Source organism: Moschus berezovskii, chromosome 2, assembly GCF_049115385.1.
Source record: "Moschus berezovskii isolate FMDL1 chromosome 2, NW_MosBer_1.0, whole genome shotgun sequence".
In the NCBI taxonomy this organism is placed as follows: Eukaryota; Metazoa; Chordata; class Mammalia; order Artiodactyla; family Moschidae; genus Moschus; species Moschus berezovskii.
Window position 1 is genome coordinate 16612172 of NC_142461.1, and position 23170 is coordinate 16635341.

General features: G+C 46.6%; 1 protein-coding gene across 2 annotated transcripts; it reads right to left on the bottom strand.

Annotated features, from left to right (window-relative positions):
• Positions 1–1662: 1662 nt before the first annotated feature.
• Positions 1663–22828, bottom strand: COPS7B (COP9 signalosome subunit 7B). 2 transcript variants are annotated; one of them, XM_055397973.2, is made up of 8 exons: positions 22554–22691; positions 21186–21295; positions 20685–20862; positions 17043–17118; positions 14598–14686; positions 12486–12688; positions 10230–10335; positions 1663–3890 (listed from the first exon to the last, which is right to left on the bottom strand). In XM_055397973.2, the coding sequence occupies exons 2-8, from the start codon at positions 21188–21190 to the stop codon at positions 3732–3734; spliced, it is 816 nt and encodes a 271-aa protein (XP_055253948.1). In that variant the 5' UTR covers positions 21191–21295; positions 22554–22691; the 3' UTR covers positions 1663–3731. The 2 variants fall into 2 exon arrangements, with proteins under 2 accessions (XP_055253948.1, XP_055253950.1); XM_055397975.2 differs by lacking the exon at positions 21186–21295 and having other exon boundaries at positions 1667–3890; positions 22554–22828.
• Between the last annotated feature and the right edge of the window lie 342 nt (positions 22829–23170).

Below are 23170 nucleotides of genomic sequence, written 5' to 3' on the forward strand. Positions count from 1 at the left end.
CGATGGACATGAGTTTGAGCAAGCTCTGGGAGTTGGTGATGGACAGGGAGGCCTGGTGTGCTGTAGTCCATGGGGCTGCAGAGTCGGACGCAACGGAAAGGAACTGAATAGATCAACACTCCCTTCTTATAATGACCATGTATTATACCCACTTTTACAGTCCTAAGGTCATTATAATCTACCTCAGGTAAGTTCTTTTTTAAAATTATCTGTTTATTTCTTGACTGCACTGGGTGTTCCTGGCTATGCACAGGCTTTCTCTAGCTGCAGTGAGCAGGGGCTACTCTTTTCGGTGTGCAGGCTTCTTGCTGCAGTGGCTTCTCTTATTGTGGAGCACAGGCTCTAGGTACGCGTGCTTCAGTAGTTGCAGCACGAGGGCTCAGTAGTTGAGGCTCGCAGGGCCTAGAGCACGGGCTCAGGAGTTGCAGCACATGGATTCAGTTGCCTTGCAGCATATGGAATCTTCCTGGAGCATGGATTAAACCAGTGTCCCCTGCACTGGCAGGCAGGTTTCAACCACTGGACCACCAAGGAAGTTCCAGACATAAGTTTAAAGGATCTACTTAATGCCCTCAGGGTAATGTAAAGGAGATGTAAAATGAAATTTATAATAAAAAATATACCTTAATCTGTAAATCTCAAGCGTAACTATCAGAATAAAGACTTAATGAAGCAGTCAGATGCTCATGGCTATATACAGATCCCCAGGAAGACAGGATCACAGACTGAAAAGGGTAAAATACACTTGGAAATCAAACACATGAGTACTGAGACATTCCATCAGGTCCAGTAAAAATGAACCAACTGCTGCATTTAAAACAAATGTTTGGGGTCTCAAGCTGTTAATGACTTTAAGTACAAAAACAGGAATGTGGTTTGGTTTCAGGCACCCCAGCACATTAGACACAGAAAACCACCTTTATGTGAAACATAACAGGTTGTCACACTAGCTTCTTTGATGGCCACCCTCTCCCATTACTCTCAAGTTTGGGGACGGAAATGCTATCAGTGGTGGTCATCTGGATCTGGGGGGACTTTGACTGCCTCCCTCATGTTATCCAAGAAGAAACATAACGCCTCTCATCTGGACAGAAAGTAAAGACGACCAATGAGGCCTCGAGGAAGCGGACATCTTAGGGGTCAAAGACAGGTGCTGCCACCAAGCTAACTGCTTCATACTGCAGTGTCTCCTTCTCGAACTCGGAGGGCTCCCTGCTGCTGACGACACCTCTTCTGAACATTCATTCTGTTGATATGGAAAATACTCATGCAGATTTCAGACCCAAGCCTGGCTGACATAGCAGGCCAGGTGGGAAACTGCAGAGCTCAGAGGGCAGGCCTCCTAGAATCCAGCAGAACCAAGAACTTCCAGCTGCTCCCACGATGTCTGGCGCCCCACCCCACCTTCTGCTTCCTTACGAAGTGGCTGGGTGGGTCTGGGAAACAGGCTGTGATGTGTTGGCTGTCAGTTAAGAGCAAGAGGGGCCCTCAGAGGAATAAGTAAGTAGCAGGGTTCTGAGGGTGAGTTTGGGAACCAGCTAGAGAAGACAGCGGGGCACTCACATCCAGAGACCCAGGAGTCTTCGTTTCACCCGTGAACACCAGGGGACTCTCAATCTCTGAGCTTCCATTTCCTCCCATGTAAAGTGAGGATGGCTCTAACAATACTTACCTTACCAATCTCAGGAGACTGTTCAGTGGGAGGGATTCGATGACTTACTGCAGATGAAGCCATTCTGCAGAGAACCTTTTGAGTGTTGTTCTTATGACTGTCACTACTGTTTGTCAGGAACAGCAGACCTGTGGAGGTGGTGAACCTGGAGCCCCTGAGGGCCCGGGGTGGTCAAACAAGTGGGTACACACTTCCAACAAATGTGTTGCGTTCCCTAACAGCTCCCTGGCAGGAAAGATGAGGGTGGATGGCCACTCGCAAGAGCAAGTGACTGTTTCGGATCTAGAAGGAATAGGTGGAAAAACCTATAAGGCTGGGAGGCGTTTTTGAGAAACACTATGTTTCCAAAACTATCCCCAAAATGTGTTCCACTAAAAATTACCAAAAAGGATTGGGTGCTGAGATGAGTGTGGGAACCGGCTTCCTCCCCCAGGCCTTCTCTGAGACCTTAACAATGAACTTCCAGTGAGGATATGGGATGCAAGATGTGCCAGATTTATTTAACAACAGAACCCCTTTTCCACAGAGCATCTACCAAAGGGTTTCATGAAACATACTTTGGAAATGAAACCCTCCAGCTGGGCGTGTAATATGGGGACATGGATCAAGAAGGGAAACAAGAACACTTTGCTAACATTCAGTCAATGGTAGGCAGCTGCTGGACATTTTGGAAAAAAGAGAAATCTGTTTTTTACCATGGCACTGAAACAGTATCACCTGTTTCCTGAACCCCCTAATTCCAGCCCCCCGAGATCCACCAGCTATGCAACCCCACATTTTACAGTCACATACATTAAATCTACATTTATTTTTTGTTCTAAAATGTGCTTTTTCTCTCTTTAATATCGACCCAGGACCTCCACCTCCCCTTAAAAAAAAAAAAACCAACAAACACCACCACACACACACATACACACACACCACCCTCCAACCAGGTGAAAATCCCCGGCGATTAGTCTGTAACAAATATTGACACGAGGGGGAAAAAAGGCATGTTGAAATGTATTAGAATCAGAACCTGTACAAAAAAAAAAATTAAAATATAACCTGAAACTGTTCAAGTTCAGAAAGGCTACTAGTCAAGTCCTTTTCTCTTGCCAGGAGAATGCCATCATCAGAGGGCTCTGGGTCACCAGCCAGGGAGGGTGGGAAGAGAGAAAAAGAAGCAGCAACAAATCCTTCACCAGAGGGGCCGCAACACACCATCCCCACCACAGATGCAGCCGGGAGGAATTAAAGATCTCTGGAGAGCGAATGTTGGCAGACAGCCCCCGTGGGCAGCCGGGGCCTTCATACCAAAGGCCAGTATGAGTAGTCAAAAGGCAGCAGGGAGCGAAGCCAGCAGAGAACATCAAGCCAGAAGAGACTTCTGCCACCCAGCAGACCCATGGCAACCCAGTACTGGTGTTCAGATACCAGGGGTAAAGACAGCCCAGTGCTCCCAACTAATGAGAGATTGGAGCTGAGCGTTAAGAGGCTGAAAACCCGCAGGTTTAGTAAACACAGCCCAGCGTCGGCATCCCTCCATGTCCTGATCGGAGCTGCCAACAAGGGGTAAGGCAGGAGAGGGAAAACGAAGCATTTTGATACCTGGCTACTAGAGAGCACCCGCACCTCTGTGGGTACTGTGTACAAGGGGCTGGAGAAGGAAGGCCTCCCCCCACTCAGAGAGCACCCATCCCTGTGGGCCGGTTAAAGCTGCTTCCGGCTTATGAACAGCCTGACAAAATGACTCGAAGCTAAAGGAAAGCTGGGAGGGAGACAAGCCCTTAGACAGAAACGAGAACCTCCTGGAGGGAAGCTGGGCAGTGTCAGCCCTGTTGGGATGGCATCCATGGAGCCCCTGAGTCTGAAGGGAGCAACTGGGGACAGGGGCAGTGGGCTGGTGGGGGGAGGGATGTAACGGTTCTTCTGGAACAGTACCAACGATGGGGGAGGCGCTGGTGAGGGGACGGGCAGGTCTGGAACTCACGGAAGGTGGAGAGGGGAGGAAGCAGGCCCTCGGTGTCCCCTCCCCACCTGACCCAGGCCTGGTGAGTGCCAGCTGCCCCAGCCGGCCCTAGTGGCGGCTGGAGACCAGACCTTTCACTTTGGACATCTTCTTAGTGGGCTGCCTCTGCTCAGCGTGAGGGGGACACTCTCGTTCAGCCAACTGCTGTTCCATCTCCTGAGCCGAGGAGGACGCGGTAGCTTTGAGGGTCTTCTTAATGTTGGTAACCTGGAGGGAGACAGAGAATTGGGGTGCTCAGCTCGTACATGCCAGAAACTCACAAGTTGCTCCTGCAACAACGGGGGCCACTCAGCGAAGAAACCAGAGCCCTCTGCAAGAGGACCTGAGATCATCTTCAGAAACCCACACAAGGGGAGAATGAGCAGGGCTACTCACAGAAGATACGTGGAAATGAGTCAAGCAGAAAAGCGAACGAATGATGCTTTCTTGGTTGAAAACAGGAAACAAACCAAGTGGTAGTGGACCATTTGGCAAAAAGGTTCAACAGAGCAGGTGAAAGAAAGCACTGACTAAAATGGCCACAGAAAAAGAAAGGGTGACACAAGATTCTGTACTCAGCTGACCACTGTTCAGGTATGAAACCGCAGGCTATTTTCACAAGAACTTTGGAGTACAATTGCATAAGCCTTTATTTCGGCTTCCCTGGTGGCTCCGATGGTAAAGAATTGGCCTGCAACGCAGGAGACCTGGGTTCGATTCCTGGGTTGGGAACTTCCCCTGGAGAAGGGAATGGCAACCCACTCCAGTATTCTGGCCTGGAAAATTCCATGGACAGAGGAGCCTGGTGTGCTGCATTCCATGGGGTCACAAAGAACACAACTGAGCAACTAATACTTTCTTTCTTGAATAAGCAACTAGAAGGTAAACTTCAGCCAACTAAGTGACCAATGATAGAAAAAGGTAGTCAAAGAAAAATGGAATCACAGCACTGTTTTCAGCAGACCTTTCTTAATGGATATTTATGCACCTCCTCCTGAACATATCCTGTATAGTAACATGGATGTACCGTTCTATGATGAATGTTCTACCATTTTTAATTAGTTCCTAGCTTGCTTTTCACTTATGTATGGTGCTTCAATGAACAGCCTTTGCATACTTTTGTGAACACCCGTGGAGCTTTCCAGATCAAAGAATTTACACATTTTACTTTAGTAACTACTGCTTTACTGCCTTCTGAAACATGACTGTACCAACTTGTCCTACAAACTGTGTGCTCCTATGCCCATATTTATACACATTTCCCAACGCCAGTTCTAAAGGATCATTCATACCTTTGCCCTTCAGCTAGCTGAGAATAATAATAAAGGGAAGAAAAACAGAAGAGGAAATATCAATTTTTTCCCCCAATCATTAGAAGGAAGAAAGAGAAGGCTGGTGCAGAGAAAGGTGTACACTTGTTGGAAAGAAAGTAAGCAGCTTCCCCTGTTCGGTGGCTTCCGTGTTCTCTGGGAAGAAGCCCTGGTTTCTTACTGAACAAGAAGGAAGCTATCACCGTCAACACTTCTCAACAGTCAGAGTATCAGGAGCTTGAGTAAGAGACAGTCCAAATGCAGAAAGGAAAGCAACATAAAAATTAGGTTCCTGGAGGAGAGCTGTCATCTGCGGGATGGGCCTAGACTAGACTGCAGGTCATTTTGTCTTTTGTTCTGAAATGTAGGAACAGCCACGCCTCAACACTGCTGTCCCCTCAGTCATCTCAATGACGTTTCCAAGAAGAGGGTCAACAGAGGACTGTGGACGGGGACAGTAGACACAGAGGGCCACCAAACCCAAGGCTGGGTGCATCCAGTGCCTGACAGGCCAAGACACGCCACCTCAGGACCCCGGGCATCCCACCTCCCGTGCTCACTGCTGCTCTGTTATCTCCTCTTCAGGAGAGTTACTTGGTGAGGTAGTGAGCAAAGAACTTGAAGCAAGTTGACAGCCTGCCACTCTTTCTCTTACTTCAAGGCATTCTTTGATAGCCGTGGAGGAGAGATTAAGAAATGTGACTTCTCAGTTATCACTGTTTTATAAAACAACACTCCACGGCTTGTCCAATTTGATATCTAAGCATTCAAGTGCTTATTTACCTCTTCAGTTTCTTATAAAGACTATCTCCCAATAAGCTGATATTTTGGGGGCTCAGCGACACTGGCACGCCACATGAAGAAATGAGACCTACGACCTACCTCAAGGACAAATCCTGCTTGTTCTCCATTTCTGACACGTCACTCAAGACGTGTACCATCCTTCCCTTCGCAACACGTGCCCTCCATTTGAGCCACGCCAAGTCCCCGGCCGCACACGCGGGAGCAGTCATCTCCCTCTGCCTGGCTGCCTGTCCTGCACACCCTCTCATTCCAGCCTGGGCAAGCCTCCTCCTTCACTAGCCCCCTCTGACTGCACCTCTTCCACAAAACCTGACCTGCCTCCCCTCAGTGACCCTGCTTGACAGCGCCTCTCACTGTCAGATGGCGGCCTCCTCCACGCTGCGTCTCCCCTGTGTTTCAGCGGTTCACATCGAGCTTCCTACAGCAAGACTACATGCTGACAAAGCCGAGCCCTCCACAGCTGGGTAAACACGACACAGGTGAGGAGAGGGCTTCCTGAAGAAATGAGGCCCTTTATCCTCACAAGGCCTCAGCTGGATGGGGGGGGGGGCGGGGTCATGACACGGCTCATAGTGGGTCGTTATGCATATACCGCGCTCAACCAGTCTGACTGCTGGAGTCTTACAAAGGAGACTGCTGAGCCAGTTACAGACTCTCAGAGTTGAAGGGGAGTTGAGTCAACCAGTTTTCTGTAATAACTCCCCAGGTCTAACCATAGACACCTCCTTCTAGAACCCAAGAGTGGCCACTCAGGCAGGTCCGTCAATTACGCCTGTCTCAGCTCCATGGAACAATCCTGAGAAGTCTAACTCTGCCTTCACAGAGCCACCCTTAAAACAATGATTGATATCCCGCAGGCTGGTCTTCTTTGGCCTCAATGTCGTGCTGCCTTCTAATTTTCTTCCTTGAGCAGTCTGGCTTGCAGGCCAGCGCCATCCCATTACCCCAGATGACCTAGAGTTTGTCAGGTCCCTCAGATTATGAGCGCCAGGAATTTTCACATGGGACTGCACCTGCTATCACAATCACAGCTTAGTTCTACTAGAGACTTTAGATATTCACGTAAAAGGAGAATTGAGACAGCTTCAGGGCAGGAAAACACCTTTGAGCTGTGGGGCCGAGCAAAGGCAGACAACACAAGTAGAGCGCATAGTGGTTGGAAAGGGCCACACAGGAAAAGGAAACCAGGGAGACGGGAAGAAGTCTCTCAGGAGGCACGGGGAAGCACACGCTAACAGCCAATAGGCTCGAGGTCTGTCACTAACTCAGCTTCTGGAGGATTTTCCATATTGGAAAAGAAAAGAGTGTACTTTGTCCAATTATACTCTATTCCTACCTGACTGGAAAATGGCCTATTTTGTAAATGCAACAAGAGCTATATACTGATGTTCCAGAGAACATCAGACTTATAATCACATTCAAATATGAAGAAGAATACATTCCACAATCAAATATAAGGGATGAGGTACTTTGTGCAGGTGACCATTACCTCCCTCCAGAGCGTTTGCTCAGAGATAAAATAGTTGGTGACGTCACTGCTCGATCTCCTGCAGGTATGCTGGCATTGTGACTAATTACTTTGTGTTATTTCTGTGAAAGTCTAAAAAGAGAGAATATTCTTAGGGAGCTTGAATGGGGCTGACTTCTATTAAGAGGGAAAGCTCTTAAAGCTAATAGCCACTAGAAGTTTGCTGTTATAAGATTTGAGGGGAAAAAAACTTCAAGTTTTCCCCTCTGAGAACACCAATCTAACTCAAAAATAAATAAAGATCAACTTAGTTGAGAAGATGACTAAAAAAGTTGAGAGTAACAGAAGCATAAATACAAGCAGAATAGAACAAAATTACAACTTGGTGGTAGACCTGTTTTCAAGTCAACAAATACTTGGTGAGCACCTTCCTTCTTGAGCCTTCAGTCAGGGGACAATCAGCACCCTACATGTAGTAGCCAGGTCATGCATTTAGAAAAACTGACAAGGTTCTGGGCTTTGACCACGCTCCCACTCTTTTCATAGTTGTCTGTTCTAGATTTTCTAGAAGAGTATCAAATCAGTGAAAAATGAAAGTGTTAGTTGCTCAGTCATGTCCAACTCTTTACGACCCCATGGACTGTGGCCTGCCAGGCTCCTCTGTCCACGGGATATTTCCCAGGCAAGAATGCTGGAGTGGGCTTCCATGCCCTTTTCCAGGGTATCTTCCCTGCCCAGGGATCAAACCCAGGTCTCCTGCATTACAGGCAGTCTTTACTGTCTGAGCCACCAGGAAAGACCAACTTAGAAGACTGGTTTAATTGGTAGTGGAGGTGACCTTGGTTGTTGCTGTCGCTGTTCAATTGCTAAGTTGTGTCCAATTTTTGTGACCCCATGGACTGCAGCATGCCAGGCTTCCCTGTCCTTCTCTAGTTGGCTTAAATTTCTTTCTCTTGCACTTAAGCAAACCCTTACTGCCACCTGGTGGCAGCATCAGGCCCTGCCAGCTGGAGCAGCTGTATTTTCCAGCAGCGAACTGCTGACAGCAAGTCCACATGTGCTGGCTCTCTCCTTTAATAACCGTAATTTAAGGAGTTCACACTATTGTCTACGTACTGGTCGGGCTTCAACATTAGGCAGTCAGTGCCTTCTTTCATCAGATGCCATTTATTATGGAGCCATTCAAAGTTCTACAACTAGTATCATTCATTTTGGCAAACCACCACAATCAAGCCCACCACCTGCCACACAATTAGCAGCAGTCCAATCACCCTGGTTCGATTCTTCAGTCGGGAAGATCTTCTGGAGAAAGGACAGTCTACCCACTCCAGTATTCTGGGGTTACCCTTGTGGCTCAGCTGGTAACGAATCGCCTGCAATGCAGGAGACCTGGGTTCAACCCCTGGGTTGGGAAGACCCTCTGGAGAAGGGAAAGGCTACCCACTCCAGTATTCTGGCCTGGAGAATTCCATGGACTGTACAGTCCACAGGGTCACAAAGAGTCGGACACGACTCAGTGACTTTCACTTCACTTCAACCACAATGGAGCAGCGATCAGGCTCCTCCTGGGCGACCAACCAGGTTAAAGAGCGTTTCAGGTGATCCCGGGTCAGGTGAATGTTTTGCCTCTAAATCTCCTATTTCCGGGGTCTGATTTACAGGGAAGAGTCAGTGAAGAGGAGAGAGAGAGGTCAGAGAAGAGGAGAGAGGTTAGCCTTTCCTATTTCACTCAGACATCAATCCCAGGTCAGAGAAAACACTACAATCTTCAACAGGGGATCACAGAGCTCATTAGAGAAGCAGCAGGCTTACTTTCCTAATTGTATCTGTCTTTGACGAATGCTAAATTAAATATAGATCACACTTCTCCTGCAAGAAGTAGGGTTAAAAATTTACAACAGGTGGAACATTCCCAGGGTACACGGGTGTCTGTGCACATAAATTCTCTCTAGTTTGTGAAAAGCAGACTTCAGCAGTTCATTGATATTTACAGGGTGTGCCTGAAATATACAACAATCCTTTGAGCACTTATGTGGAAGGCACAGGCAAAGAGCTGGTCTTACAAAGATCAGGTTTTAATTTAAATAAGACATAGGTTTTTATTTTCAAGAAATACATACAACAGAATAGGGGAAATCTTCAAATTTCACAAATCCCCCTGTGAAAGACATGATCACCTATTTCTTATGTTCCTTACCTCTAACTCTGGATTCCAGTCTGCCAAACTCTAGGACACCTGACTTTTAAAATTCATTAAATATCATTAATGCCTCAAGCTCCATCATACCAGAAAAGAACTTTCAGTGCTAAAATTCTGATCTTCAGGGTTCCAAACAAATTGGGAGATGACTCCCACAGATGTCCAGGCTACAGTCTCACAAACACCCATTCACTCCAGGGCTGGAGCCTGCATCTCCCCAGAGGCTAAAAGTGTCCTGAATAACCAGGTGTCTAATACCACAATCACACACTTTTACCTTCACTTGCCTTTCATCCATCGCATTTTTTCCCTCTCTTCTTGTTCAGGATAAAACATATGATGCATTTTCAAAGGTTATAACAAACACGCCCAGATTAGAGAAGAATAAAATGAACACGGGGTACCCACCACACAGCTGAGGAGCAGAGCAGCATTGGGCCTGGATGCCAGGTGCCTCCGCCCAACCTCACCCCCCATCCGCCCAGCCTAGTAACCATCCCCCTTCCATCCACCCTTAAGGCCATCCCCACACTCGTTTCTTGTGCTCTGCAGCTGCAAAGTGTGTGTGAACTGAGGAATCACACATTCTGGTCTCCAAGCCCACTCACGCTCTGGCGACCAGGAATCAGAAGGGAGACGGACAGCACCAAGCCCAGGGATGGGTCACACTGTCCTCTACCCAAGCACCTCGCCCAGGGCCTGCTCGTGAGCGCGTCTACGCCAAGATTCACGAGACAAGGAACAAACAGGGATACCTGGGAGTGGGGACAGATTCTCTGCCTTACCTCGGCCTCCACCTGCTGCTGAGTTCGGCTGTGGTTCTCCTTGTACTGGTTGGCTCTCAGAACTTGCTGCTCGATGCCCAGCAGGACTGCCTCGCAGCCATCACACCTACACAGGAGAGAACCAGTCCTGAGCTACAGAGAAGCCTAGGAGTCCACCAGTCTCCCAAATCTCCTGCCCCAACTCCATAGACATTTGCTGGAACATTCCATCTGCGGGGGCTCTTGCCCCTTCACGCCTGCCACAGGACAGGTTGTTACTAAATACCTAAGACAGGGCGTATGGAAACAAACACAGAGGATATGGAGCAATTTCCTAAGAGTTTATTTTTGACCACGGCATGCAGGATGCAGGATCTTAGTTCCCCAACCAGGGATCAAACCTGCGCCCCCAGCAGTGGGAGCACGGAGTCTTAACCACAGGACCACCAAGAAGTCCCTGGGGTGGTTTCTTAGAATACAGCTTCAATTTCCAACTTCTGTGTCCCACGGGAAAGTGGCACAGACCATGCAATTAAAGGAATCAGGAGAGACCACACAGGTGGCAATGACTGATCAGTTTTCTCAACAGAAAAAATCATTTTCTAAAAGCATCCTATTTTGAAGATTGCCCTTTTTCTTAGAAGTGTGTTACTTCCTGGTTGCCACCCACCTCCTCATTATTTCATTTTCCCCACTTTTTATTTTGAAAATTTTAAAATGTAAAAAAAAAAAAAAAGTTGAAGGTACAGTATAGGAAATACCCACCTCCCCTCCACTTCAGAGTCAGCAGTTGTGAACATTCTGCCGTACCTGTGGTACCACTCTATGCACCAGCTTTGTTTCAAATCTAACTCCAATGCCTAAAAACAAGGGGTAAGAATTCGTAGACACCCTGGGATGGGAGCTAGGAGAGCCCTGAGTGCAAATATGTTGACACCCGATGTTGGAGGTGAAAACTGTGTCGGTCATCTCAAAGACAGAAACAGACAGCCAACTTCAGCAGGACTAGACACCGAAAGCTTCTCTTCCAGACCATGTTCATGTTAGGGGTATTTTATAAGTTTCTTTCCCATCTACTCTGACTTAACAGTTTTACAATCTTTTGAAAGTTCCTGTTTGTGTCACAGGTTGTAAAGGGAAGGTGTATGGAGTCACACCTAGGACGGAACCTGGGGTAAACTGTGGGCAGCAAAAGCCTGGGGGTCTGACAGGAGCTGCAGTGAGGGAAGTTCAGAGGGCTTTGAACCTCTAGAAGGTCAAAGCCGGGCTGTACATCCCTGGATATATACTTCTTGTGGCTAAGCCGGAGAGTCAGTCTGTTTAAAGACAATTTTCACCCCCACCGCCACCCCTTACACAAAGTCTACCTGCCCCGCTTCATGATCTCGAACATGCCATGAGCCCACCTGCAACTGTACTCTCCACACTTCCAACTATACTCTCATCATGGCCCTCCTTTACAACTTGGTTTTTAGTAACTATAACAAATTCTTGTAGAATGTGCAATAGCTCTCACAAGCATCCAATTCCATTAAAATAGCATATGTGCAAATGTCCCACTCCTTTTTATATACCAGAATATGGTTATCAAATATTCTATATCTGAGTCTATGTCCCAATTGAGAATAACCCATTCCTTGTCTTCAATATCCCTCACGGTGTTTTACAAACTCTAGCCCAGCGTTACTGATGCTTAATACGGTTAAGCATCTCTTATCCCAGAATCTTACTGACACGAATTCCCCAGCTTGGTGGAAGGCTGAGGGTGAGTCTGCGAAGCAATAGGATCAGTGTCAGGCTTAAGAGACTCCACCTGCCAACCCTGGGCATTTCACAGCCTGCTGCTAAACAGCCCCCAGTTGCACAGGATAAGAACTATTTTACAACTATGACATTAGGCAGCCTGAAGTGATTCTTGCTGTCACACAGCTACAGTTACAAATGCAGCTTCACACCCTGCTTGCTGGCCCAAGGTCCCAGCACCCAGGCAGCCCCTGCTGATATCTGGAGACCACATGGGGCGGGGAGGGTGAGGCAATTGGCTTCCCTGGTGGCTCAGTGGTCAAGAACCCGCCTGCAGTGCAGGAGATGTGGGTTAGATCCCTGGGTCAGGAAAATCCCCTGGAGAAGGAAATGGCAACCCACTCTAGGATTCTCATCTGGGAAACCCCATGGACAGAGGAGCCTGGCAGGCTACAGCCCTTGGGGTCACAAGAGTCACACACAACTTAGCAACTAAACAACAAAGATGGGGGCACCTCCTTCTCTGAGCCTCACCATTCATGCAAGGTCTTGACAATATTATTGATATCTTTCTTTCGGATGTCACGGCCAATGCAGAAATCCACTTCCAGCAGCTGGTTTCGCTGGTCCAGCTTGCCCTGGATGATGTCAGTGTAGACCGCCTCGATGATGAGGTCCTCCAGTTCCCGGAGGTTCCTCATCTCCAGGTCCTTCAGCAGCACGGAGTAAGGGATACACTGTAGAGAAGGTATGCATCATACTTACAAAACCACTAGTAAACATTCAAGAAAATTCAAGCTATTACCCAGATAGCCGACGTCGGCCTCAGGGCTTTGGGAAGTGCAGTCCAGTGGTAATTATTAATATCTACGGTGCGGTGACATCTGGGCTTCCCCGGTGGCTCAGCTGGTAAAGAATCTGCCTGCAACGCAGGAGATCTGGGTTCCAACCCTGGGTTGGGAAGATCCCCTAAAGAGGGGAAAGGCTACCCACTCCAGTAATTCTGGTCTAGAGAATTCCATGGACTGTATAGTCCATGGGGTCACAGAGTCGGACACAACTGAGCAACTTTCACTCATGGCAACAAGAGATGGATAAAAGAGCTGTGAGACCTGTGGGCTCCAAACCAGACCCAAAGGATCTAGGAATGCGTTCTCCTCCATCCTCTGCCTAGTGGATGCTGCTCACCTTTCAGCTGAGAAGACAGAAATACTCAGTATCTGGCACTGTGCTGCCTTCTAGAAGCTTGCAGAATATGTGTAACAAGCCAGGTCATCAAAACACTCCAAACAATCTCAGACACCAGAGAGACAAACTGGCTGCTTGCCCAGCAGAGCACAAATTTTAAAAACTTACAGGCTAACACACAGGTGGCCACTGGGTACTGCCAGCTCAGAGGTCATCCTGAAATTTACATTTGCTTTCTTAGTCTCCTACCCAACAAAGTCAACTCCCCAATAGCAGTCCTGTAATGAGCCGTACCAAAATTCTGCATGACTCCAAGGAAACTGGATATTTAAATACTCAGTTTTCTGCAAACCTCTGACACATCACTATTAGCTTGAAAGTTAACAGAGCAATCAAATCTGCAGAAACAGACAGGAGAAAGATGTACGCAGAGAATATGACAAACCTACCTGAGGGGTGTTCTGTGACTAAAGGTCTGAAATCCAGAGTTGGTACATGGGCTGACAATGACAGGTTGCAAAAATGAGGTAAAGAGTCACTACTACTCTTTGTTATACTTGAGAAGTCCATGATTAGGACAAAAGGAAAAAAAGAGTTCAGGTCCTCATTTCCTAACAAAATAGGCCTCCTACCTGTAATGCCCAGCTGAGAATCAGAAATCTGTGATTAGACCAGATAAAATAATAAGTGAAAACAACAATCCAAGAACAAATACACATCTTTCTGGCTCAATCACATAGGGAAAATGCAAAAAACAAACTTTTTCAAAGGCACAGCTTCAAGAAAACTTAAAACATTTAGGTTAGGATTGAGCAGAGAGCCAAAAACCAACTATAAATTGACTGAACCTGGATCTTCTTTGTTACTGGCTATGAGCAGAAGGTTGCATGTCATCTAAACTGAGTGGGGCCAAGAACTGGGAGATATAGTGGAGTGGTATTTTACAGGAGGTGAGGGTCAGAAGTTAGCATATAAGGCAAAAATTCCAATTAGTATATTCAACCTTGAAAATTCCCAGAGGAAAGCAGCCTATTAAAAAATCGACCTCTCAGTAAGTCCAACATACAAGGTATTCCTCCAGCACGGGAACAGTTCACTGTGTATTGAGCAACAGTTGAAGTGGTTAACTTGCCTTGAGATGCCTTGCTGTTTGAAAAATCTGTATCTTGAAACATGCCTTTAAGCATGGCAAATGCTCGAGCATGTGGGGTACCACGGCATGCCAGAACTGAGACCTGCTGATTCACATCACTCTCGGGCATACTTTTCCTAAATGGAATCGTGAGTAATTATCTACACTATTTTAACTGCTCTCTTATTCTCTTTTGCCCTTTGCCAGGCAAATTTTATGCATTTATGATGCAACTCTACCGTGTGCAGCTGAGGGTTCCCACACTGATGCCAACGAGACACCTGCCTCGAGGTGAGGAAGAAGACAGGACAGGGCTTGGGCCATACCTTCATCCTCGACGCCAAGCTCACGATGGTAAGGTGTTTCAGCTTGTTCTGCTGAGCTGTGCTCAGTTCTGGCAGGCTCTCCTTGTTGGCTGCTCAGTCCCACCCACCACAAAAATCAAGACACAAAACAAAATTAGGATTTCTTCATGGAATAAGCACACAAACTCCCCACATCAAACCTACTACTGAATCACTGTAATGACTCTGCACTTACTCATGAGACAAATGTTCCATAAGCACCTCCTGTCTTCACTCAAAGACCACGTGCTTCCAAAGAAGAAAAATACTGAATCTCTACACTAAGAAGCTGGGTCTCCTAAGAAGCCAGGCATGACTGCACAAAATGGTATGACAGTTCTCTTATTGGAAGACTATTTTCAATGTCTTCCCGGAGTACCTGTTATGTGCAATGCACTATCTTACTTGATTCAAGGGGAATGAGATGGGTCTTATCAGGGCTGCTGCGTGCTACAACTCCAGAAGCACCCAGAGCTGGGCGGCTCAATGGCCCTGGACTTGTCCTCAGGTGCCATCTGACATTTCAACAGCCACAAATGCAAGAGAACTACCAGAAGGAAGGCACAAGTTGCCAGAAGACGACAAGAGCGTGAGAAGAAGAAAGGGAAAGAGAGCGCGCCCAAGTGAGCGCAACCACACTGGGGAGACGGGCGGGGGAGAAAAAAGGTGGCGCTTCAGATGACCGTGGAAGGACGGGCACAATGCGAGCAATGGCAGTGATGAGAACCACAGCGGTGGTGGCAGCCAAGGGGACACAGACGGCAAGTTGTACTAAGTGCAAGTGCACACACAGACCCACACATACACACGCACAACCAGGGAGTCCTCACAACAACCCCACAAATCAGATTCCAAAGGTCCTCGGTTCCTTACCCATAATTCTAGATTCCAATTGGTGAATCCAAACTGCCTTTTTTTCCCCTTGAGCAGTCTGCTGAAACTCACGTGGTGGCAATTCCTGACCTAAACTGAGTTAGGCTTTTTAATCTCATTTGTTGTGAAGAGTCATTTGTTTTGCTGCAAAACTTGAATGTGTCTGACTACTGGTTTTGCCCACATCTCTCAAGGGTGTTACATAAAAAAGTATATGCATCATATAACTTTTTAAAATCATATAACCTTTTTAAAATCCCCGAAATTCTAAATGATGAAACATCCAGCCCAAGAAGGGCAGAGAAAGGATTGTGGACCTTTCTATTACTCCCCTTTGACAGATGAGGGGACTGAGGTACAGAAGATCACTTATTTTTTTTTTTTTTCAGTTAAAAGTATTTTTATTGAAAAAGCACAAATGCAAAGAAATGAACAGAGGAAAATTTATGCGTCGAACCTGGACTGGTTACTTATGATAATATACATGCTACAATTCCATTCTCCCCAATCATCCCACTGCCAAAGGACACACAACTGGTGGAAGTGGAGACAAAGTGCAAAAGCCAAGAACCCTGGTTCCAGAGTCTGTAAAACGCTGCTTGTTAGTGAGGATGGGAACAAAGGATTCACTCACTGGAACAAAGCGAAGGTCAGAAAAAACTGGCAAGTGGCACACTGTCCAGTGTGACGGCAGCACAGAGTTAAGTAGAAGTGACCAGGCAGAAAGAAAGTGAGAGAAAAAGAGAAGTCAGGGACACCACAGTGAAGACCTTGAGTCATACCACTAAAATAAACTGCCAGGTCTATGTCACACCACTAAAATAAACTAGGAAAGCCAGGCAAAAACGGCTCGAGTGGAATGTCAGTTAGTGTTTGGACATGCATGCACCTCATTCCTGACAGTTACAATGACTATGCTGTACAACAACTTACAATGATCTAGAAAAGAGAACTGGGTAAGCAGATTATGGAGTATTAGATTATGGAATACTAAAAATGACTATAAAGACATAAAACATGGATAAACGCCTATGAAATAAGTGAATAAAGCAAGATATAAAACTGTAAACATAATCTAATTACACCTACAGAAATCATAAGCACAAGGGAGGAAAAGTCCAGGACCATACAACGAACAGTAGTTATAGGTGGTACAACTACAAGTGACTTTTTCCCCTATCTTCCAAACCTTCTTCAATATGGTGATGGTAATTAGATAATATTTAACACTTAAAGACTTCCCAAATGGGTATTCTGACATTTCACAACACTCCAAGTGCTCTACCAACACCAGTCCTCAAGAACCTCATCTGAAAAAAACCAGGGCTGTATTTATGATGAGCATAAACATAGTCCCCTTTAACCCACCGGGAAACAAAAGGAGGGAGCCAAAGTCCTCATGGGATGTCACCCACAGAGCACAGTGAGACAAGAAACAGCCAGGGAAGTGCCCACCCCAGTATACCCCAGACCTCAGTGAGCCTCTGGAAGACAACACACCCAGGCAGAGTGACACAATGAAGAGAAGTCTGTGGAGGATCTTAACCAACTCACCTATGTAATCTGGGTATGTTCCATAGGCAAACAGGTTCAGCAACTGCAAATAAGCAGCATTTGCTCCTTCTGCAAGCTGAGGAGGGAAAAAAGAAAACAGTTCACAGACTGAGCTGTCGACCCATCACTGCAGCATTTGAGCAGAGGGCAGGTGATCACGGGCCACAGTTCTGTATTGTTTTATTGCTTGGTCCCTGAGATACCCCCAACTCTGATTCTTTGGGAAAAAATAAATAAGGTTATTAAGGACCCATATTTAAATTTTCTCTCTCAAGAATACACACTTTACACTCTACCCAGCTTGCCCAAGGAACTACTTTTGTCACACAGATGCGTGTGCATGTACACAAAGCAGTAAGCACTGGGAGCAGGTGGAATTTTCTCAGCATTCCCCACCACTGAAACAGGACTGGAGCAGCTTTGTCGGCACCCCAGCTTGGCGGGTACAGTGGAAGTCGCTCTTAATCCAAACCGAAAAAAGTACAGGGGTGGCTCCTAGTTTTAGGACTACAAGTGGACTGTGAATGCTGGAGATTAGCAAAGCCTAAGATTTGACAGTAGAGCCCAGCTGGGACAGGAAACCAGGCTATCAGTCAGCCCCAAACAAAACTGTTCATTAAAATTACCTACTCCTCACTAATACTAACAGCAAAGAGCCACCTGCAGAAGAAAAAGGAAAGCGGTCCTGCTCTGCTGGGAGCTGCTCTGCTCTGTTCTGCTGCCAGTCACCATAACTGTATGCTTTCCCTACTCGCAGATATGATCTGTTACTCTCCCAATATGCCAAACTCAGGAAAGTCTAAACAGGAACCAAGTGGCATTCTGTGGACACTGATAATAATACCACTCAACTTTAAAAGGTTCCGAAAACTACATCTGTAATTTCTGACCACTGAAAGGCAACTCGCTTAATTCCCAGCTCACATATGGAAAGAAAACCAACTGTAGGAAGATAAAGCTGTTCTGCTGAGCACGCCAATGAGAACTCTGGCATCCTAATACCCTGGTCTACCTTCTCAGGTTATCGAGAATCTCCTGAGGTCCTGAATCAGAAGTGGATGAGACCATCAAATCTAGCCCCTACTTTTCAGACAGACAATTTCAAAACTAGCCATAAAAGACTATTTTCTCTAGGGCAGACACTCCAAAATTTCTCCCACTGGCCTAAATCAGTAACATTTTTCTGACTTTAATTTTCATCCATCACCTCTTACCCAAACTTTCATAAAAAACAACTGCTTGTTTATGTTCATTCAGGCTTTTCACAAACCTGAAGAAACAAATTACTCTTGGCCATCTCTTCTTTTGAAAGATGATGACCTATCAAGCCACAAAAAGACACGGTGGAAATTTAAATGCAATATTACTAAGTGAAAGAAGCCAATCTGAAAAGGCTACATATGTATGTTTCCAACTATATGACATTCTGGGAAAAGTAAAATCATCAGTGGTTGTCAGGGATTAGAGGGGAGGAAGAGAAGAACAGGCAGAACTGAGAATCTTGGGGGCAGTGAAACGCTCTCCCTGATACTGTAATAGTGGATACATGTCATCAAACACTTCTCTAAATCCATAAGGGCTTCCCAAGTGGTGCTTTGGTAAAGAATCCATCTGCCAATGGAGGGGACACAAGAGACATGGGTTCAATCAGAAAAATCCCCTGGAGGAGGGCATGACAACCCACTCCAGTACTCCTGCCTGGGAAATCCCATGGACAGAGAAGCCTGATGGGCAATAGTCCACGGGGTCTCAAAGAGCCAGACACAACTGAGCACACACACACACACAAAACCCATAGACTGTACAACCAAGTGTGAACCCTAACAGAAACTATGGTCTTCGGGTGATAATCATGCATCAGTGACATTCCACACTGGTGGGGGATATTGGTAATGGGGCAGGCCATGTATGCACGAGAGCAAGGGATATATCAGAACTCTCTGTACCTTCCCCTCAACTTTGCTGTGAATCTAAAACTGATCTAAAACAATTAAGTCTTTAAAAAAAAAAAAAGAAGAACTCAAATTTTCTTAAAATTTCCTCACAGGATTCCTTTTCTATCTCTGGTAATTAAATTCTTACTGAAAGTCTACCGTGTATCAGGGTACATAAGAAGCTCTAAAAAAACAACAGTGGGCAGAACAGACCTTATCCTCAAAGAGCTTAGAGTCCAACAAGCCAGTCTGATGTTAAATGAAAATTTACAATTTAAAAAAGAGGTCTTTCTGTTTTCAACTGTTGCAGGAACAGGAACTGATGCCACACCCATACCTCTGCACAGGATGATCCAGGGGAACTGCTTGAGCTTCTTAATCAAGAGGAATGAGCACATGTACAACAGCAAGTCCAGTAACCTGAAGACCCAACTCCTTTTGCTACAACGAGCTGACTCACAGCAGGGCTATAAGCGTGAAGCCGGCAGCCAATGGCAAAGGCACCTGTCCTACTCTCATAAATGAAGAACTGGCCAGCAAAAGTCAGTCACCCCATTGACGTGGACCACCATCGACAAGAAAGCCCGGGCAACCCTAAGTAGCATCATGCACCTGATCCTCAAGATCAAGGACCACCCAGACCTGCACATGGCAGCCTTCAGCAGAAGAGGAATAACACTGGGCAACCAGGAAGCAGCTCTGACAGTGTAGAGGAAGCCAGCCTTCCCCACCAAGAGCGCCTGGTGTAATAAAGTACGTAATACAATAAAGTACGTAATAAAGATGTCACCAGACTTTTCAAGAAACTAACATAAAAGCATCAATCAATAAATATGAAAACATCCTAGGTGGAAAGCAGAGGTAGAAAAGTATGGGATCCTTTACAGCTCTGTTCCACCTGGTTATTCTCATTTTTAAGATACAACAACCAAAGGTGATAACCAAGGTTTTAATAACCATTACCAAACAAACAAGCAAACAAAGCAAAAAGGAGTACTTCCTAGCTTTTCATGTCATATTGTTTTTACACATCTTCACCACTAAACTGCCCTTTTCACAGAAATAATATATTCTTTATCCATGCCCATCTCATGCTCAATAACAAACACTTCCTGCTATGTATGTGCCTGACCAATCTTCAATGTCCATATTTACACTGAAGGCTTTTTGGCCCTAAGAATGACTGGAACTACCAGTAATATCATTCATGCTGATACTATACTTCTCCAACTTATCAGGTTCAACTGGATTTTTCCCCTATCTTTCAAATTACTACCACTTCCCTGGTGACTCAGCCAGTAAAGAATCTGCCTGCAGTGCAGGAGACCCGGGTTCGATCCCTGGGTCAGAAAGATCCCTTAGCGAAGGGAATGGCAACCCACTCTAGTATTCTTGCCTGGAGAATTCCATGGACAGAGGAGCCTAGCAGGCTACAGTCCACGGGGTCACAAAAAGTCAGACGCGACTGAGCAACTAACACTACTACTAATCTCAATTTACTCCAAACTCAGATGAAAATACTGACCAGAAGGAGCCCAGAACTTCATCCCCACTCTCTTCCCCTGCCTCATCAATTCCCATCCCTCGCTCAAAACTAGCACCTCACAGGTCCACAACGCTTCAGCACCAATAATCTCTGGAAGCCTAGAGAATCTCAGGAAGGTTTAAAACAAAGAAGATACAGAAATTGTCTGAAAACTGCCCTTACCTCCTGCACGTTGGTCAGCTCCAGCAGTTCTCCAAAGACATATACTCCAGGAGCCTCCAAAACTTGGCTTATGAGAGCAGTGAGGGCTGATCCACTGGTACCTTTGGCTAGTAAGATAAACTGTTCCAGGAGGTTACTTGAGGGCTTCTGTTCACCTGCCATTCTCTGGCCTTGAGATCTGTCCAAAAGAAAAGCGTTTCAGTCATTTTTCCTCCTCCTTTGCAAAATCTATGCTTATTTCATGCTGGATGAGACATCAAAATAGTTTTGCAGTATTCAAAAAGAAAAAACAGCTCCTGAGTCCAGATCTCACTTTGTAACATGGTAGGGTCTAACCTGGAGTTACAGGGATTTGGTCCTTATTCTGAGGTTTGAAACATTTAATAAAAGCCACTTTATTCCATCTGACCCTTCCCCAAAGGCAGCACCTTCGAAGCCCTTAAACCTAACCAGGACCTGAAGAAACATACAGGAGTATCTTAATAGCTGTCTTATATTCACCTCATTTTTAGACTCTGGTTAAGAAGCAGAGAATCTTGTCAAAACACAGAGGCATCAGATGTAAGCAAAAGCAATCAGTTATAGCTTCCATTGTGTCATTAGAATCCCACCTACAACCAGATATAGATAAGGAAAAATAAATGGCAGACAAGAAAGACGATGCATTTTATCAACAAAATCACTGACTGAACAGAAAAGGGGAGAGGGGAATCATCTTGAAAGACAAAGAGCAACATATTCAAACTAAGAAAATACATGCACACATGCTGTTTAAGTCCATGTGGAAAATCCCTTTATTTGGCCTCCTACTGGTATGTGACATTTCACCAAATACGACTTCAGAATTTGTAGAAAACCTCCAGAAAAAAATAAAAAGATTTGAGGAAACAATGAAGATACAGTATAGCCATCCTGAAGACATTAGGACATGAGGGTTCCTCCATTGTAAAATCTACCGACTACAAGCTGAGTGTATGTGAACACACACACTGCATATCTACTCTACAGGAGTCCTACATAAGAAAAGATTCCTTCTCTAAGAATGATATATCCTGGGCAGTGTGACAAAATGAAGGAGAAGTATAGTAGAGGGTAGAAGAGAACAAATCGAAAAAAGGATAGCTTGGTGCCAGAGAAACTTAGTTTTCCTTTGGAGGCAGGCACCAAGAGCTGCAGTCCTTTCACAGTATTACAGCAAAAAGTATGTCGTTTCACCAGGGTTATTTAAGAAGGTCTTGCTGGAAACGGAAATAAATGAAGTGCTAAATAAAGGGAATAAAGGTTGCTAAGGGAAGGGGAAACTGGAGGGAGAAGAGAAGAGGGTATGAGGGAGATGTCGGGGGAAGGTGATGTGTTAGGAGAGGAAAAAACAAAAACCTCCAAGTGGAGATGTGTGAAGACACTGAATGATAGGGGAGGGAGAGAAAACATGGACAGAACTTCGGTCCCTCAAAAAAAATCTCGGCCTAAAAAGCAAAGCCCGTGGGGGCAAAGAGATTATAAGGAGGCGCTGATAACCACTTTCTTCTGGAGTGGGAGGGCCCAAGGAGGCGGCTAGGAACTCAGGGGAGAATTCCCGTCCTGCGGGGGGCGCTATTTTGATGGCCCAGAGAGGGGCAAAGCCGAGCCTTTGCGGGTGGGGAAGCGAGAGCAAGGGCGGTGCGGACGCTGAGGGTGGCGGGCTGGGGTGGGCTTCAGGGCGGGCGGCGTGTACCGCGCAGGGCCGCGGGTGCACGGTGAGGAGCGGAGGGGCGCGCTCCGGGGCGGGGGCGGGGCGGTGTGGCCGCGGGCTTTTCCCACGGCTGGCGCTAGGCCTGACCGCCCAGCTGCGCCTGGCGCGCCGGGCCCCACCCTCTCGCCGGCCCCTACCTGTCCTCGGCCGCCTCTCTGTCCTCTCGGTCGCTGGCTTGGCCTCCCGGCGCCTGCCCGCAGGTTGTCAAGCGTCCATGATCGGCCCGGCGTCCGACGCTTTTCTGCCTCCGCCGACCCGTTGCCCTTGCGGCTCCCCCGGAAGCCTCCCGCCGCTGCACTCGAGTTCCGCCCACACTAGGTTCCCCTGCCGCGTTCGCAGCCTCGGAGCTCCAGTGAAGCCTCCACTGGAGAAAGGGGGTCCGAGCCGGCTGGGGTGGGGGTCCTGAGGAGAGCAATGCAGCCTAGGCAGGACTGGGGGCCGAAACCATCGCCATCAGCAGCTCTGGGCCCTAAATCCATTCTCCCTGCCGAACTGTGGTTACCCACGGGGTACAGAGCATTTTTGCATATGCCAGGTGCCGTATGCTGTACACCGTCTGGTCTAATTCTTACAACAACTCCAGGCCTGTAACATTATTCCCATTTTTTTAAGATCCAAAAGCCAGTGTGTCAAAATCTGCTTTGAAACCCAGGCTCTCTGAAGCCAAAGACCACGTTCTTCGCCTCTATTCAGAAAATACTTTAAGTAAAAGACGGGTTGAACCAACCATGATTCTGTGACCAACATGATATGT